At 43.3% G+C, this 23,381-nt stretch overlaps 1 protein-coding gene across 2 annotated transcripts; it reads left to right on the top strand.

Moving 5' to 3' along the window:
• The first annotated feature begins 4,087 nt into the window (after window positions 1–4,087).
• DDX3X (DEAD-box helicase 3 X-linked) lies at window positions 4,088–23,068 on the top strand. Of its 2 annotated transcripts, none has more exons than XM_056326957.1 (17): window positions 4,088–4,733; window positions 7,309–7,366; window positions 8,403–8,453; window positions 13,444–13,567; window positions 14,725–14,865; window positions 14,949–15,048; window positions 15,581–15,716; window positions 16,131–16,216; window positions 16,883–16,981; window positions 17,061–17,221; window positions 17,421–17,565; window positions 17,693–17,837; window positions 18,128–18,309; window positions 18,400–18,517; window positions 18,963–19,119; window positions 20,081–20,208; window positions 20,546–23,068. In XM_056326957.1, the coding sequence occupies exons 1-17, from the start codon at window positions 4,188–4,190 to the stop codon at window positions 20,626–20,628; spliced, it is 2,460 nt and encodes an 819-aa protein (XP_056182932.1). In that variant the 5' UTR covers window positions 4,088–4,187; the 3' UTR covers window positions 20,629–23,068. The 2 variants fall into 2 exon arrangements, with proteins under 2 accessions (XP_056182932.1, XP_056182931.1); XM_056326956.1 differs by having other exon boundaries at window positions 4,173–4,733; window positions 20,084–20,208.
• The last annotated feature ends 313 nt before the right edge of the window (window positions 23,069–23,381 follow it).

Here is a 23,381-nt window from a genome sequence, read left to right as displayed (position 1 = left end):
AAATGTGGGCGCGCATCCTGTGCTCTCCTGTTCTGCCCATGCCTACCCAGAGAAGGAGGCACTGGCTCCATGCAGGCTTCTTCAGCAGCAGTGCTGGCTGCAGGAGCTCCAGGCCTCTGTCTTCTCCACCTGGGGCTAGTTACCCTGCTCTTGTTGGACTGGCATAGATGTTTGTTGACCACCAAACTCAAGGACTGATATGGGTGAAAAGTAACACCCTCTTCCCACTGGTTTATTTGACAGGCTGAAATGAGCTGGGGGTGAGGAGTGAGGCAGGGACTACATAAGCTGGCAATGCCAGTGAAAGAAATGCTTGGCTGAAGTGTAGCAGCTTTGCCCTGCACACTGAGTTAAGGCACGTATGGCAGGAAATATTCACTACATTGAAGAAACCCACTGACTACAAACCAATCTCCCACAGGCAATTCTCTGGGCAGAGAGTTGACTTAGGCAGGGTTGTTTTTTTTTTCTACCTCTACAAAACAGAGCTATTTTAAACCCAGATCAGCTCCTTCTTTCACTGCACGGACTGGCATCACTAACAGCTATACTGGGACAGCCGAGGGGACACCTTGAGGACAGGAACAAATGGCAAGTGCTGGGAACTGCCTACACCAGTACTGCTGCCGAGAGAAATGTCTGAAGAACGGCAGCCTGCCGAATGTGAGGAACCTGGGACGGCCATTCAGTGCAACAGGCCTGGTTTTGTTTTGAAGTCAGAGGAAGGTGCCATAGCTTTAAAAAGGTTTTGTCTTTTTATTCTGCCACACAAATTGCTTTTACGCACAATTTATCCATTGGTCCAAAGAGTTTTGTAGCCACTGCTGTAGCGAAATGCAGACTTTGTAGTGAAGCCTTCACAAACAGTGTATCAATGGCTGCATGTGGTTCTTCTTTTCATGTTATTCCTCCAAATCAGTAAGACTCTCCCTTTTGATGCCTAAAATGCCTCCAGAAATTTGAGAACTGATCAGATGCAGCATTTAAAAATTATGATGTTAAAGACAGATCTCTGATGTTACTGAGATATATACACCATTGACTAAAGACTCTTTCTCAGTCCCTTTGCTGATTTGCGGCTGAACAATGTAAACTTTTTATTTTTTATTGCCCTGCCAGCTTGCAATATGAAAGACAAAAATATGGCATGTGGTCTTAGTCTCATACCTAGCTCTGTAAAACAAGTTTTCAGAACTGCAGCCTGAGAATTACATCCACTGTAGGATTTATATTTTATCACACTCTGGATTTCAAGGCCTAAGTCTGAGTTGCCTTATCATTACTAAAATACCTCCTTCCCTTAGAAGTAAGCTCATAGTTCAGTAAGATGGGAAATCTTGTTAAGACGGCTAATACCATATGACCTGTTGATAGCTTGAAAATGGATAAGGAAACCCGCGTACACAAGGCCAGTGTCTATCCGCTTTGGGTAAAAATATTCCAAAAGGCTGCTCCAACTTCATAAACAGTGTTGACTTTACAACCCATGCTGCTTGGTGGCAACTGGGGATACTGCTTTCCTAATGCACAGCAACGATCTCCTCAATACTTAGAAAGCTGTCTCTCTAGCCCAGGGGCCCTCAAACTTTTTAAACAGGGGGCTGGCGTGCGGATGCAGTGGCAGGCAGTCATCTGCAGCTGCTTGGCTCCCTGCCCCAACCCCCGGCAGGGGTGTGTGTGGGGGTTCTGTAAATACCAGGGGCCGGACTGAGGACCCTGGGGGGCCGTATCCTGCCCGTGGGCCGTGGTTTGAGGACCCCTGCTCTAGCTACTCTGAGGCCAAGTGTAGCCTTTCAGAACACCTACCAGATAAGGCTCTGCAGGTGAGGGAATAGCAAATCTGGGAATCCTGCTACGATTTAAGAACCGAGTGCCCAAGCACCCAGCAGCATCAGGTTTTAAGCAGTTTTGTTTGAATCCATCAGGAAAAACTTACTGAGTTTAACAGACAGCAAGCAGGATTTGTGAGGACTCTAGTATTCACTTACTGCTTGACACAAGTAAGTACTCATTAGCTGCTCAAGTTCCTCCAGCAAATTGTCTGTGAGTCAGCTGCAGAAGAATAAAAAGTGAAACTGAGAATATATAGTCCTACCTAATGCAGATGGTAACTTAATAACAAAGGGAAAACTGACTTCCCTAAGCAATGGGAGCACTTGAGTGCCTGCAGCTAAGACTCCAACTTTGCAATTTGCTCGGCCTTGGATAGACTACCTTGAAGTAGCTGGTAGTGTGACACAGTATGACACACATGGGTCCCTGTCATGGAGGCAAGTGGGCCCACCTGCTTTCCTGACTGTAGGAACAGGAATTAAATTGCTGTGATAGTTCTAAAACCTGTACAGTGAAGAAGGCTTAATTAATGTTGATTTCAAGTGCATATGAATTACATCAAACAATACTCTTGTTTACAAAAGCATTGCAGACATTGCAGGGATGTAAATATTGCAGAATTGTTTACAATTTAGAATTGTTTGCAAAGTTGTAAGAAGAAAGAGAATTAAAAGATTTATTTGAAATTTGCTTTCAAAAACCAAGATTTGGGCCTAAGTCTAGTAGCAGGTTTGGTTTTTTTTAATATAGAATCTTTTTGGTTTTTTTCTTTTAACTGTCAGACAGCCTTGGTGAGCACACCTGCAAGCTTTTAAATGAAGTAGGTGCACCTGGGGAAGAAATCAAAGTATAAACCTTTACCTCTGGAGCTGTAGCTGGCTAAAGAAGCATTGGGGAAGACCAAAGCAGAAGAATGGTGTTGGTTTTTTTTTTAAGGGCTAGATCCTGTCCAGAATTGGCTGGTTTGTCTGTGAGAAGGAGTATATGTTGATCATTTAAAGATTTGTTTGTGTTTAAATCTTGTAGGGCTTAATTTGTAGAATGGAAGGACATTGGCTTTAGAGAGCCAGCTTTAAGGGCAGCTTTGTGAAAGAACACTGTGCTCAGGAAAAACACTAGGTAAAGAGCTAGGTGTTTTATGTGTGAGTACTGGGGAAAAGTTTTGTCTTGTTTTTAAACCCCACAGTGAATCTAGCCATCCTTCTGGAATATGAATCTTCCCTACACCTTCTTGTTGGAAGAGGCAGGAGCCCAAGGAGTAGGGAAAATGGAGGAGTAATTGCTATGTAGGACTCAAGGACAACCAGACCCCATGTCCTTTTTCTTGTGACTTAATAGCCCCAGAGGTATCCTGATCCTGTAAGCATGTTTGCCAGTACTTTTACTGACCCAAATTTAAGGAAATGGCTCTAGTACTTTCTGTGTCAGTGGGCTGTGATGTAATGGAAGGGTATGTAACAGTTTTCCTTTTTTGAAAAGTGACAGGTAGCTTAATGCTGGTTATGTGACTGGCATTTTACAGGCTAACGCGAAACATGAGCCCTAGTGAGCCCAAGTGGGCATTTTGTGGATATAATGGGATAGGTGGGTAAAACTGCTACAGGGAAGATAGGGGTGACCCTTGACACCTCTGTAAATTTAACGGTTAAAGAGGTTTTGGGAAAAAGTTGAATGTCTGTAATAACCACTACTGACCACCGACATGAATCTGTTGGGGTAAGTGGCTCACAGCGATGTGCAACTGGACAGTGGGTACAGTAGATCATTTTGTAGCCCGGTGGGCAGAACTACAGCCACAAGGTGATGCGTCTGCATCCATGTTGAAAGCAGCCGAGCTGTGATGCTCAGTGGGTGACATGGGCTGCCTGGAAAAGGGTGGGGTGACAGCACCTCTGAAAAAGCATTCAGAAACTAATACCAGGATGCAGAGGGGCCTGTAAAGGGCAGCAGCCCGAGTTCCTGTCCTGCAAAGCCAATGTCCTGGGACCTGGGGGGGATGGGGAGCAGGAGGCTGGTGTATTTGTGGGTGAAGCAGCCCCTACCCCGCTGACCATAGTCCCAGCTCCCGCTCTCGTGGGGCTCGTCAGGCTTGGCTGTCACCAACTAGCGCCCTCCTCCTTCCCTCGCCGCTGGCCCGCTGCGCCTCCATTATTACCTGCGCCACTGTGCAGGGGTAAGCGCACAAGATGGCGGCGGGCGCCGGCCGGGCCGCCCACGTGACCTAAACCCCCACTCCTTCTAGAGACATCTCAGCGGCGCGCGCGGCGACGGCCAGCGCAGCGCTCTCGCGAGCGCGTCGAACAAAAGAAGTGTGTGACGGGGTGTGTGTCGCGATCTCGCGAGACCTCGTGGCCATGTCCCTCACCCCCCCCGCCCCCCCCTCGCGGGGATCCGGGCCGTGGAGGAGAGCCGGCCGCCGCGGGGAAACCTCGCGGTATCGTCAGCAAAGCCCGGGAGGCCCAGCGGGTGCCCGCGCGGGCCCGGCGCCCCAAGTCTCGCGACACCACCGGAGCGGCCCTCAGCGAGGGCTGAGCGGCAGGGGCTGGCTCAGGTCTCGCGATATCTCGCCCACGCTCCCCCGCCGGCGCAGAGCGGACGGCTTCTCGCGCGATAGCTCTGGGCGGGAGCGGGGGGAAGGGAGCGCCCGGGCAGGGGCGGTAACGTGCGGGCTGAAGTCAGCGCGTGCCGCCGGGCAGGCGGGGGGCGGGGACTATATAAAGGCCGGGGCCGAGGTGGGGGGGGCCTCAGTCAGGAAAGCGATTCGCAGTGGACGAGCAGCAGCAGCGGCGAGTTCCCAGCCCGGCGAATCTGAATTTCTCGAGGCGGAGCGGGACACCCCGAGACGATCTCTCGTTATGAGTCATGTGGCGGTGGAAAATGCCCTCAGTCTAGACCAGCAGGTGAGGGATGGGCCCCGGAATGCGGGCGAGGGGGGGAGGAGTGGGGAGCGGCAGGCCGCTCCGTTAACTCGAGTGCGGTGGCGGACGGGGCAGGAGGAGAGGCTCGGAGGAGGCTCTGAGTGCGGGGGGAAGGGGTGGCGGGAGGGACGGGTGAGATTGCTGGCGTGGGACTTTAATTGCTTCTCGATCCCCGATGGTTGCGTCGTGATTTCTTCTCGCCCCTCCTCCCCCCTCCGGCTCTTTTTGAGCGGTAATCCCCCCCCCCCCTAACGCGGCCTGTTTGTGGCGTATTTGGTTGTTGCGCAGTTTCCGTTGTGTGGCGGCTCCGCTCCGGGTTTCCTCCCGCGGGGGCGGACAGGGGGCTGGGGTTGGGGAGAGGGAGGGAGGCGGGCAACGGGAAAGACGGGACCACCGCTGCGGCCGAGCAGCCGAGCCGGAATCTGCGCCTGCCCCCGCGGCCTTCTCGCCACGCTCCAGGCCCGGCTTTTGTGTGGCGGTGAGCGACGATGGTAACGTTGGCGGCCGGGACCCCTGGCGGCGGCGGCGGGGAACGGCCGCGCGCTTGGGGGGGGGGGGTGGCGGGGAGGGGGCAGCCCGGGGAGAGGGGGGCAGGGAGAAAGACACGATAAATGGCGGCCATTGTGCCTCTGACGGGGCGAGGCGGGGGGTAGGGGAGGACGACGCTTTGTGTTGGCGCCCCCATCCCCGGGGAGGGGGCTGGGGGAGGCGGCGCAGGCGGCAGCCTTTGTTCGAGCTGCGTCAGCAGGGCCCGGCAGCAGCCTTTCCCGCTCTTTCCTCCGGTGCCGGTGGGGCCCGGTGACGCAGTTGGGCCTAGACCAGGAGCGCCTCAGCCGGCGTGTGTTCGGGCGGCTCTTGGGCCCGCGATGTGCTTCCTTCCCTCTTCTCTTGGTGGTGGTGTGTGTGGTTGGGTTTTTTTTGTTGGTTTTTTTTTTTTTCCCCCTCCTTTCCTCCTGATCCCTACGTCTTCCACTGCTCCCCCCCTCGCCTCGCTGGGCGGAGTCAGGCACAGGCCCGTGCCCAGTGTGGAGGGGATAGGTGGTTATCTAATCTCTGGAGAAGGCGGGGGCGGGAAGGGGCCCCTATGGCTGTAGCGGGACCCAGGGCGGGCAGCTGGCCTGGCAGGGCAGTGCTCGACCTCGGCGGCTTGTAGGCTTCGGGCGGCCTCTGCTCCAGAGTCTTGGGCGAAGTAGGTCAGGGAGCCGGTTCTTCCCCCCCCTTCCCCCCCCCCTCCCCCCCGCGGTGGCACGTGACGGGTGCCGGCTGCCGGATTAGCTGGGCGGCTGCGGCTGCTCCCTGCTGCGCCGAAAATCCCAACCCGCAGTGCCGGCTGCACCGCCGCACTGAGATGGCGGCCGCGCCGGCCTTCGTCGTTGCGCCATCTCCGAGATCAGCTTTTGGCAAGTGTTGCCCCCACGGTGGAGACTGTGGAGGTCCAACGTGAGAAGATATGTGTATCGCTTCTGTTCACAGTCCCCTGAGAGCCACTTTTACCTAGTAGAGAATCTTTGGGTTTGCTTACTGTTCAAATCGGAATTACTCTTCAGCCTGATGTTGATGCTTGGATTAACTAAAGAGATCGGGTTTTAAGTAGTAGCTTTAAAAGAAGATGATATGAGGCCTGGCATTGGAGGATTTTTTGAGAATCTGAATGTCCTAAATGGCAACACACAGAGCTGAACATCTACAAGGGCAGTGTATGGGGATTGGGATCTTTGCTTTAGCTTGATTCAGGTCATAGTGGAAGACGCTTTCGTGCAATTGGTCTCACATAAAATTTAATTGTATTTAAACATGTCTGTCTTTTCCCAAATAAGTTTCTAATCTTACCATGCAGGCAAACAACTAACGAGCTGTCGCTTAAGCTTTGCAAGTTGCTCAATGTCTTCTGCCAAAATAAGTCCATATTGTGTTTAACTTAAAATATTTATGCTAGTAGTGCTTGAACTGAAAAACCTTTTGGTAGACTTTGGTGTGAGACCAAAGGCTGCAGATGAAGTTTTAGAAAAGCAAACCAAAAATTCTACTTGCTGAAGAAGTCACCTGATGTTTTGTGAACAGTAGCTGCCTCAAACATGCAGATTATAACATCTCAGTAGTGTTAATGCAGTTTAAAGAGGTAACTTGAGTCTCTCTGCAAGTGAAGTGTCCAACTGAATTGGTATTTGGCCTGTAGTCTCTGTAGACCTTAATAATAAAAATTGCTATTGATCTCAAATCAAAATGCATTAGAGTGGACTGAAAGGCTATTTTAATGGTCGTTTAGTCTGCATGTAGTGTGTATCAGAAGTCTGTGGTATGCAGTTTAGTGGGTGCAGGGTACTCTTCTGGCTTTGCTGCCTGTGTGGTTCATGTTTATTGGAATATGAAGATGCTTGAAGGTGGTATGGCCTTGAGTACTAACTATGGTTTTCGGTTCCTCTCTACAGGAGGTGTAACTGACACTATAGACAAATTTCTTTGCAGCAGTAACTTGTCGGAACACTCCTTGCTCTTGATAAGTAAAAGTTTTTTATATCTTAGCATAAAGTCATGATCCTTGTTTTATTTCTTCCAGTTTTCTGGTCTAGACTTGAACTCCTCAGACTCTCAGAGTGAAGGAAGCTCTTCAAGCAGTAAGTACATGAAAGTTTTCAAGCTTACAAACGGTTTTAGAAATAGGGGTTTTGTAGCTGTGAAACGTAATTTCTGAAGACAAGGTTTAGAGGCAGATGGGGAAATTGAGGTTGCTAGTTATGCCTGCTTTGAAAATGCTGTATGCTTTAGATGGGAGCACGCACTTTAGCAGTGGTGTAGCATGTAAATTTCCCAAGTGTGTAAATAACGTGAGGGAACTTGCTGTTCCAATTTTGTACCAGACCTTCTGTTGCCTCTAGTCAAACAATGGAGGCTGCTGGTTGTAGCAGTAATATGATGACCAGTTTTCTCAAAACATCCAGCTAGATTTGGAGTGTTTGAAGGTTAGACTTTTAATATTTGACTGGGCTAATTTTAATTCATTAAGTAGAAACTGCATTCTATGATATGCAGGGCTTATGTATGTTAAGAAGGGGGGGGGGGATCTTCCAGGAATTCATATTGAGCTTGTGCCTGGTACTTTCTGATTCAGGTTGCATAGCACACAGACGCTTCTGGATTGTAAATGAAGAGTGCTATTCAGAGGCAGTTACATGTGGCTTCTGGTTTGAGCTGAGCTGATGGTTGAATTTAAGGGGAAGGAAAAATACTGGTAGTAATAATAGTGTGAGTGCCACTACTTGAATGACACAGTGAAAGTCTTAAGCTGCTCAGATATTAAGGCTTAACCTGGTGCCAGATGAGTTCTAGGAAGACAGGCTTTCATCATAAATACTGTAACATCTACGAAGGGCCTGTATGACTTGGTCAAAGAAATAGCAAGACATCTATACCTTAAACAAAGAAATTACCTAAATGAGTATGCAAGAGCTTAATCTTCAGTGTGTTGGCCCTCAGAGAGGGATATTATTGAGTGCTGTAATAAAGGACTCTTGTTTAAAGATACTGTAAGAGGCCTTGAAGCTTCTGAGGCAGACAGTGTTTTTGGTAAGCAAAAGTTGTTGGGAAGACTAGTATCTCAAAAGGTGCTAATGCCGTAGTTTTGTAATGCTACCTTTTTTTTTTGTCCTTTAGAAGGCAGATACATTCCTCCTCACCTGCGGAACAGGGAAGCTTCAAAACAGGGTATGTATCAGAAATATAGTGGCAACACTTTTTCCTTGTTCTTGGCCTCTTTCTGAATCTTTAGTCAAAGGCCTTAGCAGGCTGTTACAGTACTTAAAGGTGATTATGCAGACTGCTTGACTATTCTGTGCAAAACACTGCAACTTAATCTGCTTTTAGTGTGCTATTCTTCATTCTTTCACCAGTTTATATTCTAAGCTCTGGCAGCACGGTTTTGCTTCATAACTGATTTCATAGTATGGGAGGACTTGGATCTCATCTGTTTCTAAAAGCACAGTGGACTTGCGCAGATTCTGTTAAGTACTGCAAGAGGACCCCTTCTGTTAGAAGTGAGTGGGAGGAGAATATTGAAATAAAAGGTGATACATCTTATAGTTCTGGAGCTGTGTAATTTTATGAAAAGGCCCATTCCAGTTTTTCATGCATTTGAAGAAACGGATCAGTCCTTGTCTTGCCTCTGCCTGTGTCCAAGCCTAGTGGGTTTTTTGTTGTTTGGATTTTGTTGTGTTGCTGCTTTTTTTTTTTTTTTTTACTTAAAAGAAGCATGGTCTAAATTGCCAAATGATGATCAGCATGTTACCAGAGCTAAAACTTCTGGGGAAAGTAGAGAGACTGGTTGGCAGCTCAATGCTCTTGAAGCTTCTGATCGCATTAGCTTAATGTATGCAGTTTTTCAAGAAATTAGCTAGCTAAACCTGAGCAGAACACACAGGTTTCTCAAAAGCAGGAAACAAAGTTGGCTTGCAGACATTTGCTGTTTGTAGAATTCGTTTCCTTACATAGTAATTTGTACCAAACTCTAGCATAATTTTGGGGGATACCTGATAATGGAGGGTTATTTTAATCTTAACCTTGAGTACATATCTGTGACCAACCACAGGACTGTCATCTTTTCAGTGCAAGATGGAAGTTCAGATATTGAAATGTACATGTGATCACATGTGGCCTTTCTTGGGGCTTCAAGCTTCGCCTGGAAAAAAAGTAAAAAAGTCATGAAACTTAACATAGGCTGCCAACTGCCTGTGAAACTTCACGTTTAAACCTGGTTGAGTATTATATCACTAGACTCCTCATGGCTCCTGTGACCTGTGGTGGCTAAATAGAAAAGCTGCAATTCTAGTTCAGACCCTCTACTGGGAAGCAAAACCTATGTGATCAGTTCAGTGATGTGAAGCTGAGCTATTTCATAGGATGATTTGAAGTCTGTTTCAGTTACAACTTCATAGAAGCAAATGTTACTTTTGTTACAAGTAAATTAATGATTGCTGCTTTGGCTGTGTTGAAGCTATTCTGTGTATTGGCTGCTCCTTGGAATCTTTAGCAACAGATTTAGTTTTTCAAGGTGTAAACATTAGGAAGCAACAGGCAAAAGAGGCCTTGGATAGTAGTGGTATTTGAGCATGTAACAGAACTCCTGATGTAGCCTCACAAGTGTAGTAGCCTGATAAAATTTTTATTGATGCAAAAATAAGTTGAACTAAGTGATATTCTACTGGATTGCTGGAATACAGTTCTGTCTTGCTCATGTACTGTGGACTTCAGTGAAAGTGTTAATTAACTATTACGGCATTGAAAAACTTGAAACTTGTTTCCTCTATGTGGTGTTCCCTTAGACATGCTCTAGAAACAAGTAGTGTACAGTTCCTAGCTTGGGGTTCTCACTTTCCTCTAACGGATGATGGTATGTTAGTTCATAGACACTTAAAAGTTGCACAATAGGCTTACGTGCAGCTAAGTAAGAAATTGCTTAAGGCAGTGGACTTCATACTTTAAAAATAGCTGTTCTTTGTCTTCATGAAGGGCTGATCATCTTCATGATTTCAGGTAGGTGTTGATGGGAAGGCATGCTAAGGGATCTAGAGTATTTCTGTTTAAAACTCCTACAGTGCTTTCTTCAGCTTACTCTTACCATGCACCTGTGCCTATTGTAATACTAATCCATTAGCTTTATATATGGGAACAAGACAGTACAGAACTGCAGGAAATAAGAACATGAATAAAAATAGGTCTTTAGGTTATTTAATGGCAGTTGTTTTTCAGCTGCTGAAGCTACAGTATATGGAGCTCAGTATATAGGGCTACCTGGTCTAGTGTCTTGTTTATTGAGCTTGACTTGATAACACTAAAGCTTGTTCTAATGTAATTTTCTTAAATTTTCTGGAAGCTGCTTTTGGCTATTAAAAGTCTAATTTGATCTATGTAACTCTTTTCCCATCCTCAAAAAACCTCTGAGGATTGCTGCTGCATGTGGCAGCTTTTCAAATAAGCTGACTATGATTGGTGTTAAGGTATTGCAAAATGAATTAAAAATGTTGATTGGGGAGAAACATGTACAATTCCAGCACTCTTCAAAGGTGCAAGAGCTACAAAATTGCTCTGGAAATGCATTAACATGCTGAACTCCAAACAGCCCTCTGAGAACTATGTGCTGGGTAGAACACAGATTTTTACTTTAAAATATAAAGTGCCTTGATATGTTAAGGAATTTCCTGATAATTCTTGCAGTCCCGTGATCATAGTTTTTGCTTTAGGGAAGTCAGTCTATGGTCTGTTCCAGGTTGTCTCAGTGCATTTGCTTTTTATTTGCGATGTGTTCTAAATCACAATGGTGTCTTTTGTTAGGTGGTTACATAGAATGGTTGTATGGCTTGGATCTCTGTTGTTCTGTGCTGATCCACAAGTAAAATCAAACCAGGAATACCAAAATGAAAGTGAAATAAATGGCCCTAATTTTCAAACAGGGGGTGTGTGCGTGCGTATATATATGCATTTGTTCAGACTTGGCCTAGAAGTTTGCTGTGCTATATTATGGAAAAAGTATGGCAAGGTACCAGTTTCAGAAACCAGTGCAATAACAGGCTAGAAGAGTAAGGTATTTGGAGTATAAAACTTTGACTCTTACCAAGTGTGAGAGGTTCCAAAAAGAAGATCTTAATGTGGTGTACAGTCAGCTCGTTTTTTTCACTAATGAGAAACTGTATCTATCTTTTTGAAGATTGCTTTGTCAGCACCACTGCTACTTAGTCTCTTGGTAGGATGGCATACCCCAGTATTTTTGGTGTAGTTTCAAAGTTACTCAGAAGAAAACTTGGGTTTAGATGTCTTCTGAACAAGTTACAAATAACTTTCTCATGTGTTAAGGGGTTTATGATATTCCTAATCTTGTGACAGCAGTGTCTCTGTGTGAACTTAATTTATTCTTAAGGAATAAAGTTAGTTCTTAAAGCACTTTGGAGGTCTTGAAGCATTTCATGATCTTGTGTGCTAATAAAATTAATGCATGAGTTATTTTTGCATTCTGCTTTGGTTAGCCAGACCAAATGACTTACAATTACCTTACTAGTTTTTTAAAGTTCTCTTGTGACTAGTGCATGCTTGGATTCTGAGGAGTAGGATTCCTTTCTTGAAATAGAAGTGAGGGGGAAAGGGAGTGACACTCTCCAGAGGACATCTAACAAAGTAGGGTCAGGGTCATTGTTGTAGCAAAACTTCCTCAGAGAGAGGGCCTAGAACACAACTACTTCCTTCAGAATTAATTTGTGGTTGGTTTTTTGTTGTGGATTAACCCCATCTGGCAAATAAGTACCATGCTGCCAATCACTCACTCACTACTCCTCAGGATGGGGAGGAGAGTCGGAGAAAGGTAAGATGGGTTCAGATAAGAACAGTTTAATAACTGAAATAAAATACAATACTTGTAATGAAAAGGAAAGAGGAAAGAACCCAAGTGGTGCACAGGGCAGTTGCTCACTGCCAAATGACTGATGCCCAGCCAGTCCCTGAGCAGCGGTGGGCAGGCCATGGCCAACCCCCCTACTTTATATATTGAGCATGGTGTTTTGTGGCATGGAATATTCCTTTGTGGGTCAGCTGTCCTGGCTCTGTTCCCTCCCAGCTTTTTGTGTACCTGCTCACTGGCAGAGAGCATGGGAAGCTTGAAAAGTCCTTGACTTGGGGTAAGCACTGCTTAGTGACAACTGAAACATCAATGTGTTGCCGACATTACTCTCATACTAAATCCAAAGCAGCATAGTACCAGCTACTGAGAACAAAATTAACTCTTATCTCAGCTGAAACCCGGACACTAATTGTCTGGTGCATAGGTCTTGACTGGTTTTGTGCTGTGGAGCTGGCAAAAGCATGCCTACTAATAAGAGTGACATTATTTGTCTCATTACTTTACCTACTCTCTACCAGAATCCAATGGCTGAGGCTCCGATTGGGTCATTTTCAAACCAAGTGTAGCACAATTTAATGCTCTACATTTTTGCCTATGTTCCAGTCCCTGGTAGCTCAATAGAAACAAAGCCTTTTTTTACTTCATGGTGTTGGCAAGTTGATGTACTTTATATTCTGCTTGGTCCAGTTTCTTTGAGTTAATGTACTGTAGGTGTAAAAGTTCTGTGGAAAAACTCAATACGGTAATTCATTGTGAATAACTCCATATTCCTTATTTCTGCATGGTGCTGTTAATTTGTCTTAGTCCATAGGTCAGATTGCTCTGTGTACTTGCAGCATGACAAAACATTCTAACTTCTGTATGGATTTGTAATGCAAGGGCTAACACTGTTAATTGATCTTTACCAGAGACCTTGTTCACATTACAAAAATTAAATGCATCATCGAAGATTTGTGTTGGAGAGATAATGTAGATGAGTCTTGGGAAGAATTAATGTCTTACTGTTTCTTCTGATACCTAACCATGTTTCCAGACTAGACAACCAAGTATTAGCTTTAAGGCAAGTGCAGTGTTACAAAAAATAACATGCTTGTACATGAGTTGAGTGGTTTTAGCAAATTCTGATAGGTAATGAAAAATGCTTAGTCCCTATTGTAGTAAGGCTCCATTACTTGTACATCATCTGTTCTTGAAGGACTACCTGCCTTTCAGTCCTGTAGCATTTCTAGTAAGGCTTCCTGGACAGAACTTGGCTTTATCTTGTAAAAGCCTAGATCATGTAATGCATGGCAACACTTCTTTCTGTTCTAGGTTTTGATAGTGGTGGCTGGAGTTCTAGCAGAGACAAGGATGCATACAGCAGCTTTGGTGCACGGTCTGACCGTGGAGCAAAATCAAGCTTCTTTGACCGTGGAAATGGATCAAGAGGAGGGAGGCAAGTACTTGCTGTCTGGGTGGTGCTTATGAAGTCTCTGTCAGTTCTAGTAGTGCACCTGTAACATTGACATTAAAATTTTAAGAGTTCTAGGTATGAACAGCAGGATAAAGTAGGAGGAGCCTGGAAGGGGAGGAGAGAGTCAGAGATCTTGCTTTTACAGCTACATGAGCTCAAGGATGAGAAACATGCCTGAAAAACGTGCCCTGTAGTCCACCATCAGCCACTCACTGCAGCTCTAACAACTTGCAGACTTAAGCATTTCACCAAAAATGTTCTAGATGGGTTGCTACTGCTAGAAAAATCATGAAGAGCTGTTGGGAGCAGATAAAATACATAAATGGATTTAATTTTTTTATTTCCTTTTTTTCTTGTTTAAAAAGTGTAGTTAATAAAACTGGGTGAGACTCTTGCAGGTTCTCTACCTTACTTGATCAGTCTTACACACATCATGCGTTGTATGCACAAGTGTGGTGAGAGTGACCTTTATCAACTAGTAAAGCTGACGCTAGTCCTGTATCCAGACTTTTATCAAACATGATTTACCAGACCAAAAACTTAAGCAGTTGAGGTAAGGACTTCTTCCACCTTCTTTCTGAGTCACTAATACAGGTGAGCTCCCTTTTTATAAAAATAATAATGTGACATGTAATTGAGGTATTTAGTTTGGTCACGTGTGGTGGGGGAATAAAGGAACAAACTACAACACTAAAGGGCTTTGTCTGGATGTGGGAGACATGTAAGAAAGGGAGGAGTACCAAATGTCCCAAGTGTTCTAAGCAGAGTCCCTGACAAAAAATGTCAAAGATTCAGCAACTTGAATTGCAGGTCTACTGGAAGATGACCTATTCTTTTACACTTCTTACGCTTAACCAACTAAAAAACCTTGATTTGAGGTTCAGTGCTAAAGTGAGCTGTGAAATCATGCCAGACTCTTCTGTCTGACAAGAGAATAATGTGATTGATGGCTGGGACTAACTCACTTCAGTTCATAGCTCAAGAAGCAAGTACAGATGTTCTGATGATTTTGATGGTTCTGTAGTTTCATATGTAATACAGAGCATGCATTATGAGATTACTATAGCTTTAATTTTGCATGTAAAAAAAAAAAATCCTGTTGCCCAGGAGCGGTGGTCTGATACTCTTCCTGTATTTAGATATGAAGAGCGTGGAAGAGGCAGTGACTATGATAGGAGTGGCTTTGGTAGATTTGACCGTGGTGGGAATAGCCGCTGGTCTGACAAATCAGATGAAGATGACTGGTCAAAGCCTCTTCCCCCAAGTGAACGCCTGGAACAGTAAGTAACGGAATAATGTAAATTAACCTGACAGGGTCAGTTGATATGGTTAGCAAGTAAAATACCTTCTCTTCTGTTTTTAGAGAGCTTTTTTCAGGAAGCAATACTGGCATTAACTTTGAGAAATATGATGACATTCCTGTGGAAGCTACAGGCAGCAACTGTCCTCCACATATTGAAAGTGTAAGTGTTCTTAAAATCTAGTTTACTGATATATCTTAACAGTGGCTGTTTTGCATGTGAAGCTTTATGTCATGCTGTCATAAGTTTAGGGGAGGAAAAGGAAACGCTTGCTTTCCTGCAGCTAAGCTGTTTTGCAGAGGAGGGTTGCATGAACTAAGACATGAGGGAAGTTGTGTAAGCTTGTTCAGTTACACTTGTAGCTTGCTTTAAACTATGTGACTTGTCTTTAAACAGTAAACATGTAGAGAAGTTGGAGTTGCTGATTTGGAGTAACTGCTTAAGCATAGTATGCTAGCGTAGTCTGGACTTAGGCTTGGCTGGCTTTCTAAGAATTGCTTATGTGACTGGACTAAGTAGCTACCAGGCTCTCGGTAACTAGCTCCTGAGTATCTGTAAATGTTCTATAAGAAAAGCTGAAACAAAATACACTTGATAAATGTGTGTGTTTTGGGTTTTTTTTTTAAGTAAATGACGTGTTCCATGGTGGCTGGAGAGAAGGATCCTTATTTTAATTGTTTTAAATATCTTACAGTTCAGTGATGTTGACATGGGAGAAATTATTATGGGAAACATTGAGCTCACACGCTACACCCGTCCTACTCCAGTCCAAAAACATGCAATACCTATTATTAAAGAAAAGAGAGACTTGATGGCCTGTGCTCAGACAGGTAAGTTAGTAACTCTGTACTACTTAGTTTCTCTGTAGGAGTAGGGTCTTGTATTCCTCAAGCTGCAGATCAGAGGTCTGTAAGGTAGTAGAACTTCCTGTTCAGAGTATACTGAAATACCTGCAGTGTTACAAGTTGCAACTGCTTTAAATGTGGCTTGACTGGATTTACTGTTTGTCCTGAGAGACGCGTTTATGGCTTATATCTCATTCAGTTTGGGGGTTTGAGGTGCTGAGTGATAGGTCTTTTTTTAAATAACCTCTACTGGCAAAGGAGTGCACTCCAGTAGCATAGGTAGTATCAACATAATAGTGCAGATGTTACTAGGAAACGCTAGTGGTACAGGATTAGTATGGTAGTTGACAATGCAGTAGCTTTCAGAAGAACTAATAACACTGAATTGTGTCCTAATAGGATCTGGGAAAACAGCTGCATTTCTTCTACCAATATTGAGCCAGATCTATGCAGATGGTCCTGGTGATGCCTTGAGAGCTATGAAGGCAAGTATTTAAATACCCTGTTCTGGAAAAGCTGTGACCAATGTGTATTTTTGCCCTGTATGCTGATGTCTGCTACTGAACATAATAGATGGGCTTTTAATTTCATCATTATTTTGGGTATGATAGGAAAGGTTCTCAACTTCTAGAATACTTCAGCTGTTGCCCTTAAAATACAGGCTGTGGAACATGCTCTTCCCGCCCCGCCCCCCCCCCCCCCCAAGAGTAAATAATGTATAACTCTCTAGAGAAAAGATTGTTTACAAGTGGTGGTGGTTGTGTGAGCTTTAAAGACTCTTCCTGTGTCTCAAAAAAGGTGCTTGGTCACACGTGGTTATGTTGACTTCAGGATAGGAAGTAACAGGCTTTATGGCAATCATTTCTGTGCTGCTGAAGTTACTGGTCACAGTGTATGTTGTAGAAACCAAGACTGTGTAGCTCTGTTGCTGTTAATATATTAACAGACAGCTGAATCTTGGGTCCTGTAATAAGGATATCTTCAGATGGGCTGCTTAAAACAAGTTTGCTCTTAGCTGTGCTTTTTCTTTCTTTCTTTGGACAAATTTGGTGACCAGTCTTCAGTATAGCCTCTAGTAGCTGTTTTAATTCCCCTCATATTTGGGGTACTCATTCAAAGGTTTTTTGTTCGTTTTTTTTTTTTTTCTTCAGGAGAACGGAAGATATGGGCGCCGTAAGCAATATCCAATCTCACTGGTCTTGGCTCCCACTAGGGAACTGGCTGTGCAGATCTATGAGGAAGCCAGAAAGGTATATCTAAGAGTATTTAATTATAAAATAGCTTTAGCTTAATTAGTTTTCCTTAGAGCTAATTTACTTTGTTTTGTAGTTTGCATACCGTTCCAGAGTTCGTCCTTGTGTTGTATATGGTGGTGCAGACATTGGTCAGCAGATACGTGACTTGGAACGTGGATGTCACTTGCTTGTAGCAACTCCAGGACGACTGGTTGATATGATGGAGAGGGGAAAGATTGGACTGGATTTCTGCAAGTAAGTGTTCTGTCTGTATGCGAATGACTTGACAACTAGGAACCACATTTTAAAGTGAGATCTAGATTTAATGACACTGAAGTTCTAGCTTTTGGACTGTGTAAACATCCATTTGAGAAGTTGTGGTCCACTGTCTTGTGTTGGGTTACAGCTTAAAGAAAAACTGCTCTGAAGAGTAACCTCTTTAATTACTGTTTAGATATCTAGTGCTTGATGAAGCTGACAGAATGCTTGATATGGGGTTTGAACCTCAAATACGTCGAATTGTTGAGCAAGATACTATGCCACCAAAGGGCGTTCGTCATACCATGATGTTCAGTGCTACTTTCCCCAAGGAAATCCAGGTACTTCACAAATAGCTCATTCATAAGAACAATTTCATCAGTGTAAGGGGGGGAGAAAGATACTGGTTTTTATATATATATATATATATTTTTTTTTTTTACACCTCCCCCCTTTTTTGTATTTTAGATGCTTGCTCGTGACTTCCTTGATGAATACATCTTTCTGGCAGTTGGCAGAGTAGGTTCTACATCTGAGAATATCACACAGAAAGTAGTGTGGGTGGAAGAGTCAGACAAACGATCATTTCTGCTTGACCTGCTAAATGCCACAGGTAAAGATCAGATTCAGATAAGCATACAGGCAAAATTCAGGTGAGGTGAGTCTAATGACTCCGTAGTAGGAACTGCTATTGAGCGGGTGAATGAAAGGGTATTTCCTCAACATGCAGTGAATGCCTTGCACTGGCTAAATGTCAGTTTTTAGTTGATGTAGGCTTTTCTGGTAATATAAATGGGGCGGGGGGGTGGGGGGTCATTATCTTCATTTTAGAATAGACAGGGTGGTGGAGCCAAGTGATTGTGCAGCTTTTCTTCTGCTAACCTGTGCTTTAATTATTTTTAGGCAAGGATTCTTTGACTCTAGTGTTTGTGGAAACTAAAAAGGGTGCAGATGCTCTTGAAGACTTCTTATACCATGAAGGATATGCCTGTACAAGCATACATGGAGATCGCTCTCAAAGGGACAGAGAGGAAGCACTGCACCAGTTCCGTTCGGGCAAGAGCCCAATTCTTGTTGCCACAGCAGTAAGTAAAATCTGTGAAGTTTGAGCCAGTAAGCCTGTTCCATGGCCTGCAGAACTTTGCTAAGTTTTGATTTAATCCTTTAACCACTAGGTAGCAGCAAGAGGACTGGATATCTCAAATGTAAAGCACGTCATAAACTTTGACTTGCCAAGTGACATTGAAGAGTATGTGCATCGTATTGGTCGTACGGGCCGTGTAGGAAACCTTGGTAAGTATGATGTAGAACTTTAATAGACCGCACATCATACCCAGGTTTATAGGTGTAATAGTATTGGCTAAGTAGCAAATTCCAGCTAAGTACACAGAGAAGCCCATGTGCTACTTTCTGTGACCAGAAGCTGGTCACTGCTGTCTAGCCAGTTTGAAAGTAACCAGTTCCTTTAGCTAGTGCTTTTGTTGCTATTTAAGAGCTCTGATAGCATGTGTAAGCTTGGTATCTTCTGTGTCTGTCAGTAAATAGCCAGGTTTTTTTGTGACTAGCTGTGGTGGAATAACGGTCTTAAACAGCTTTCTCTTCAGGTAATTCTAGTGTTCTCAGGCTTGGCTATAAGGAGTCTGATACTTGCCACAGCTGCACATGGGAGCATGGAATGGGTTTAAAGTGCTGTAGTGTACTTGCATTGTGTGGGGCTAAAACTGATTGTTTACTTTAGGTCTTGCCACCTCATTTTTCAATGAGAGGAACATAAATATCACCAAGGACTTGCTTGATCTTCTTGTTGAGGCTAAGCAAGAAGTACCATCTTGGCTGGAGAACATGGCTTATGAACAGCATCACAAAGGAGGTGGCAGCCGCGGGAGATCTAAGAGGTAATAGCCACAACTTTGGTTAAAGGTATACATAATCTGTTGTGAGAGGCAGTTCTGGGACTTCTTTTCAGTTTAAAAACTAAGTTAGAGGAAGACAAACCAGTGCAGTACAAATTGTGCATTAGGTGCATCAGGAGGTGACAGCTTGATGTCTGGTTTTGTTCTGCCTTATGGTAAGGCAATTATTAAGCAATTAGACTTCCTCTTGCTTAAGCAGACAGCTAGATATGGCTGAGGTAGTGACATATAGCAAAAATTATGTTAGAACTCCATGAAAGCACTTAAAAAACACACTTAACTAGAAATGCATACCTGCATGTACCAGGGAAGTAAACTTAAGCAGCTCTTTTGATGTTTAGGGGAAGGTAATGTCTGCCTCCTGCCAGGAAGGAGGTGTGAGAGTTAGACTGTGGGCGCGAGGCCACTTGTAAAATAGTTTTGCTGGGGAAACTTAAAATGTTTTATAAGCTGGTAATACAAAGCTATGTTTAATGGCTTAAAAGGAGAAGCAACCCCATTCCTCTGATTGTAGTTGAGATGACCACATGAATTCTAGTTGTTTGGGGTTTGTTTTTTCTTCAGAAGTACACTTGTAAAATGGCTGTCCCTTTCTACAGTACGAAAGGTGGTTATAAGTGCACCACTGAAACAGTAAGATTTGGAAATTCTGTGGAGCAGAGGTTGTGTTGGGTCAACTCTCACGAGGACCTGAGAAAGTAATCCTTAGTGTAACATTGCAAGTTTATGACCCTGTTTGAATAGTAAAAACCTCCTTTGTTACCTTGAAGTATCTTTGCAGATGATGCTTGGATGCTTATAAAGCATGCTGAACACACTTGTACTCGTTCTTGCCCAGCTGTAGTTGGTAACCAGAGCTGAAGAAATTCAGTACTTGAACGTCAACATCCTGCAGTGCTTAAAATACCGTTCCCTTATGTGTTTGTTTTCTTCCTTTATACAGCAGTAGGTTCAGTGGAGGCTTTGGTGCCAGAGACTATCGAACAAGTAGCGGTTCTGGCAGCAGTAGCTTTAGTAGCAGTCGATCAACCAGCAGCCGCAGTGGAGGAAGTGGCAGCAGAGGATTTGGAGGTAAGAAAAACTGGGCAAGCAGTGCTAGCAAATAGAAAACAAGATGTAAATGCTTGCTGTAAGAAAAGTTGTGTAGGTAAGGCTTAAATGTGTCAGGTGGTGCTTGTTACGTAGAGTCTGGCCATCCTTCTGGGATCTAGGCTGGATTGCTGTTGCCTGTCTGATTAGTTTGATGCTACCTGTCTTACTACCGTTTTGGTTTGTGTGTGTTTTGACAGTACTTCTGGGTGGGTTTCCATTCATAGGCAACAGACATCTTGTCTGTGCCCTTGGTTGTTTTCTTGTTGTGAAGTCTTCGGTGGGTTAATTAAGCATCGCTTTTTCTTGCCTTTCATAGGTGGTGGTTATGGAGGCTTCTACAACAGTGATGGATATGGAGGAAACTATAACTCCCAGGGGGTTGACTGGTGGGGCAACTGAATCTGCTTGCAGCAGATATCCTACCAAACAAGCTAATATGGAAACCACATGTAACTTAGCCAGACTATACCTTGTGTAGCTTCAAGAACTCGCAGTACATTACCAGCTGTGATTCTCCACTGAAATTTTTTTTAAGGGAGCTCAAGGTCACAAGATGGAAATAAAGGAACAAGTAGCCCTATCTTGAAGGTGGTTTTGAAGACTCTATTGCTGTAGTCAGGATTAACTCCCCTCCCACCCATCCCCACCCAGAAACTGCATTTTTGATTTTGTGACTGAGGATCATTTGTTTGTTAATGTACTGTGCCTTTAACTTTAGACAACTTTTATTTTGATGTCCTGTTGGCTCAGTAATGCTCAAGATACAATTGTTTTGACAAAATAAAAATTACTGAACTTGGGCTAAAATCAAACCTTGGCACACAGGTGTGATACAACTTAAACAGGAATCACTGATTCATCCATAATAATACAAAGAAAAACTTATGCGGTAGCCTGCATTAGGGCTTTTGGTATCTGCAGATTTGAAAAATAAAACATCTTGAAGCATATCAATGCAATTAGTTTCTAATGTGGCAAAACTGTACTAAGTTAAAGTTCTGATTTGCTCACTCTATCCTGGATAGGTACTTAGAACCTGATAGCCTTTAATAAGCCATTCCAGTCATGATGAGATGATGTATGGATACATGCATACATTAAAAGCACTGTTTTTGAAGTTAATGCAAGTAAATACAGCAATTCCTTTTTCAATATTTAGGCAGATCATTAATGTGAGCTAGCCAAATGTGGGCAGAACATTACAGGGAATGTTTAAAGGTCTGATAACTTGAAATAGTTTTTAGGAGAATTCATCTATTTAGACTTTTTAAAAATGCCTGCCATATGAAATTGAAATGGTAGAATGGCTGACCACGGCAGTGATAGGTCCTCCTTAAGGGCCTGACTGAATTTTTGGTCTAATAACGCATGCTAGTGTTGATGTTTTTTGGTCAAGAGGGTATGAACAGGAAGAATTATGCAGCAGGCTTTATTTTAATGCAGATTCACATTACTCTGTTCAAGCTGCGTGGAGATGTTAAACTGGCTTACTGTAGACTTTGTAAAATGGCTCCAGAAGAGTAACAAACAAACCTGAGATCACAGAGGTTGGAAATGTACATAAACTGCACAAGGTTTCAATTCTGCTATTAAAGTGCAGTTTTAGTCAGTTTTAGTTGCATAGGTTTCCATTGTATTTATAGTCTGTTTATGCTAAATCTGGCCAAAGATAAGTATTGTCCACCAGAAAAATGCCTTTGCCACCTGGAATTTCTGTGCTAACTTTGTGGCCAGAGCAGTTAACAACTAATCTACAGTGGCAAAGGAAAATGGCAAAAATCTCCTAAAGTGCAATAGATTTTTTCAAGTGTATTGTGCCTTGTTCTAAAACTTTTATTAAGTAGGTGCACTTGACAGTATTGAGGTCATTTGTTATGGTGCTATTTCAAGTCTAGGTTTAGGCCCTTGTACATTTTGCCCATAACTTTTTACAAAATACTTCTTTTATTGCACATTCAGAGAATTTTATATATGTCTTGTGTGCGTGTCCTTAACTTCCAATCTTATTTTGTCTCTTGGAGATTGAACGCAGCTTGTTTAAGGAGAAGGAAATAGATTCTAAAACTTATTTGGGACCATGGGAATGATAGCTGGGAAGAAAACTATTTGCACACGACAGATTTCTAGATACTTTTTGCTGCTAGTTTTGTGTAATATTTATTGAACATTTTTGACAAATATTTATTTTTGTAAGCCTAAAAGTGATTCTTTGAAAGTTTAAAGAAACTTGACCAAAAGACAGTACAAAAACACTGGCACTTGAATGTTGAATGTCACCGTATGCGTGAAATTATATATTTCGGGGTAGTGTGAGCTTTTAATGTTTAAGTCATATTAAACTCTTAAGTCAAATTAAGCAGACCCGGCATTGGCAGTGTAGCCATAACTTTCTGATAGTAAAACAAAAATTGGCAACTTAAAATTAAACATGCCAAGGTTTTGATACACTTGTCTTAAGATATTAATGCAACACTTCTAAACACTGATGTGAAGTGTCCGGATTCTCAGATGTTTGTTGCGTGAGTTTTGTTTAGTTGTGTGTTTTTTTTTTCAGTGAATGTCTGGCACATTGCAATCCTCAAACATGTGGTTATCTTTGTTGTATTGGCATAATCAGTGACTTGTGCATTTTAGCAAGTTTTATCAGCCAGCAATATTTTCAGTTCAGATACAAGGATTTTCAAAACAATATGCAAGAATGGATTTAAACTTGCTGAATGTGAAAATTGAACTTCAAGTCACTGTAGGTTTAGAATTGCTTATTGTATTAGTTTAGATGCTAGCACTGCATGTGCTGTGCATATTCTTGATTTTATTGAAATAAAAAAGTTGAACTGCACAGTCTACTTATTTGTGAAGCGTCACTCTTCTGGTTTACAAGATCTGTAGCCCAAGTGATCTCATTCATGTGCAACTCAAAGCAGGTGAATCTAGTGTGGTACACATCAGTGTGATGGTAAGTGGCAGCCAGGCTTAGGGTTATAGCTGTAGCAACCTTCAAATTACCTGTGCCTGTGCGGTGTTGGGTACTAGTACAGGTTTTCTAGAGAAGCTGACAAGGCAGATGTGGAACAGGTGAGGAGGTAACATTCAGTTTTTTCCTTTAGTGGGTACAAGGTTTGGCTGTAACAATGTAACTAAAACTTGAACTT

The sequence above is a fragment of the Falco biarmicus genome, chromosome 2 (genome assembly GCF_023638135.1).
Source record: "Falco biarmicus isolate bFalBia1 chromosome 2, bFalBia1.pri, whole genome shotgun sequence".
In the NCBI taxonomy this organism is placed as follows: Eukaryota; Metazoa; Chordata; class Aves; order Falconiformes; family Falconidae; genus Falco; species Falco biarmicus.
The sequence above is the reverse complement of the archived record's forward strand: the minus strand, read 5'-3'. Positions and strand labels throughout refer to the sequence as shown.

What these genes read in the sequence shown, in the direction of transcription:
- DDX3X (XM_056326957.1), top strand. Translation starts at nt 4,188, where the DNA reads ATGTCCCTCACCCCCCCCGCCCCCCCCTCGCGGGGATCCGGGCCGTGG. An exon ending in CCCTCAGTCTAGACCAGCAG is followed by an intron (nt 4,734 to 7,308) that starts GTGAGGGATGGG and finishes TATTTCTTCCAG; the next exon opens with TTTTCTGGTCTAGACTTGAA. An exon ending in GTCCTCCACATATTGAAAGT is followed by an intron (nt 15,049 to 15,580) that starts GTAAGTGTTCTT and finishes AATATCTTACAG; the next exon opens with TTCAGTGATGTTGACATGGG.